The following is a 1,667-nucleotide window of genomic DNA, read 5'->3' as shown; positions in this document are numbered from 1 at the left end:
GTAGAGGAAAAATCAATGCACAAAGATATCTGTGTAAAAATTATAAGAAATATATTGTCCTTTTTTAAGAATGATTATGAATATTTGTGTGGCAATAAATGTTGCAGATATTTAAATAACTGGATATACTATGTATCAAAGAAACACCATTTGCGTAAATTCATTATCAGTCTTATTATATCAGAATCTATAGATAAATATTCTGGCCCTAACCCCCAAATATCATGTATTGATTATAAATATGAGGAAAAATATAAGGAACCTGAAAAAATAATTAAATTATTAAATTTTCAAGATAATATTCAGATTATTTTGGAGACATTATTAGATAAAGTTGATTCAATAAGCTGTCCTGCGCAAATATATTTATACGAATGTATTAATATATATAGAGAATTGGATCAGAATTATTGTTCTAATCCGGAAGAAATGAATGAAGAGAACAAAAGCATTTGTGAAATATTACATAAATTTAAGACATCATATACGGAAAATCTTTATAATAAAAAAGGAATATAAGATAAAACGCCAAATTTATCGTCCATTATTAATATAAAAGACATAGTCGGTTGCCGAGGATATATAGGGAAAGCAGCATCGTTTTCTGATAAAGGTAATAATTCGGGTAGTTCTATATCATATAGTGTATCTACAGCTGTTGGAACAATGGCTTGGGCATCTTCCATATTAGCACTATTATATAAGGTTACACAAAATTTCATTTAAGCATATACAAAATATTGCATACCTATGATTATGCGATGTTATCATATTAAATTACAATAATAATATTATATATTTTAATATATAACCCTGCCTCCTTTAAATTAGTTTACTCCTTTAGTTTCATGGATAAATACAAAAATACTAAGGAAGGATACATTGTTAGACAATATGAAAAAGAACGAACAAGAATTTCTATCAAATAGTGCACAAACTCGAGAAATAAATTCAGGTGATGCGATATATCGCATAAAATATAATTCTGTATTAAGTGAGTAACTTTTCCTTAACTCCATATATCTATTTATATTCAAAAGTACTATCTTATTTTGAAAACGTCACACAAACTGTAATACCATTACTAAATAATATAAAAAAAACTCTTGTGACAAATTATTTAGTAACAAAATTATATATGAAGAAACAATTCATAAAATGCTAAGAAATAAGGAAATTCTTGTAATATTCTTAGATCATTATACACATACATACTCTTAAAGGCATTAACAAAAATACATGATATTATAAACATAGGTCCCATGAAATGGATTATATTTTGATAATAAATATGCATTAATAATTTAAATGTACCATTTATATGTCATTCACACTATTAATGAAGTTTATTTATAAATACACCTATATATGTTTCAAAAGGATTCCACCCGAAAACTAAATAAACAAAAATATATTAACGTATTCTAGAGAATATTTTATAAATATATTCATTATCTTAATATATAGAAGAAAAAAAGAAAATTATACAAATAAAATACTCTAACATAAGAATGAAACTTAGAAAAATGTAGTAATATTAAAATATTTAACACATCTCTCGTAAACTGCTATTAAAGATATGAAATAATTATATAGTGGTGAATTATGAATTTACACATCTACGTTAATCAAATTATATATTTAAAAAGAGGTTTTGTAAATTAATT

The 1,667-nt window shown here is 24.2% G+C and overlaps 1 protein-coding gene across 1 annotated transcript; it reads left to right on the top strand.

The window, feature by feature from the left end:
• Positions 1-69: 69 nt before the first annotated feature.
• On the top strand, positions 70-519 carry PCYB_003420 (hypothetical protein; the record flags this gene model as incomplete). Its single annotated transcript, XM_004227763.1, has 1 exon — positions 70-519. A coding segment is annotated over one exon (450 nt), but the record flags the coding sequence as incomplete, so codon positions are not given.
• Between the last annotated feature and the right edge of the window lie 1,148 nt (positions 520-1,667).

The sequence above is a fragment of the Plasmodium cynomolgi genome, assembly GCF_000321355.1.
Source record: "Plasmodium cynomolgi strain B DNA, scaffold: 0291, whole genome shotgun sequence".
NCBI lineage: Eukaryota > Apicomplexa > Aconoidasida > Haemosporida > Plasmodiidae > Plasmodium > Plasmodium cynomolgi.
Note: the sequence above shows the minus strand (reverse complement) of the source record. Positions and strands in the feature narration are given on the sequence as shown.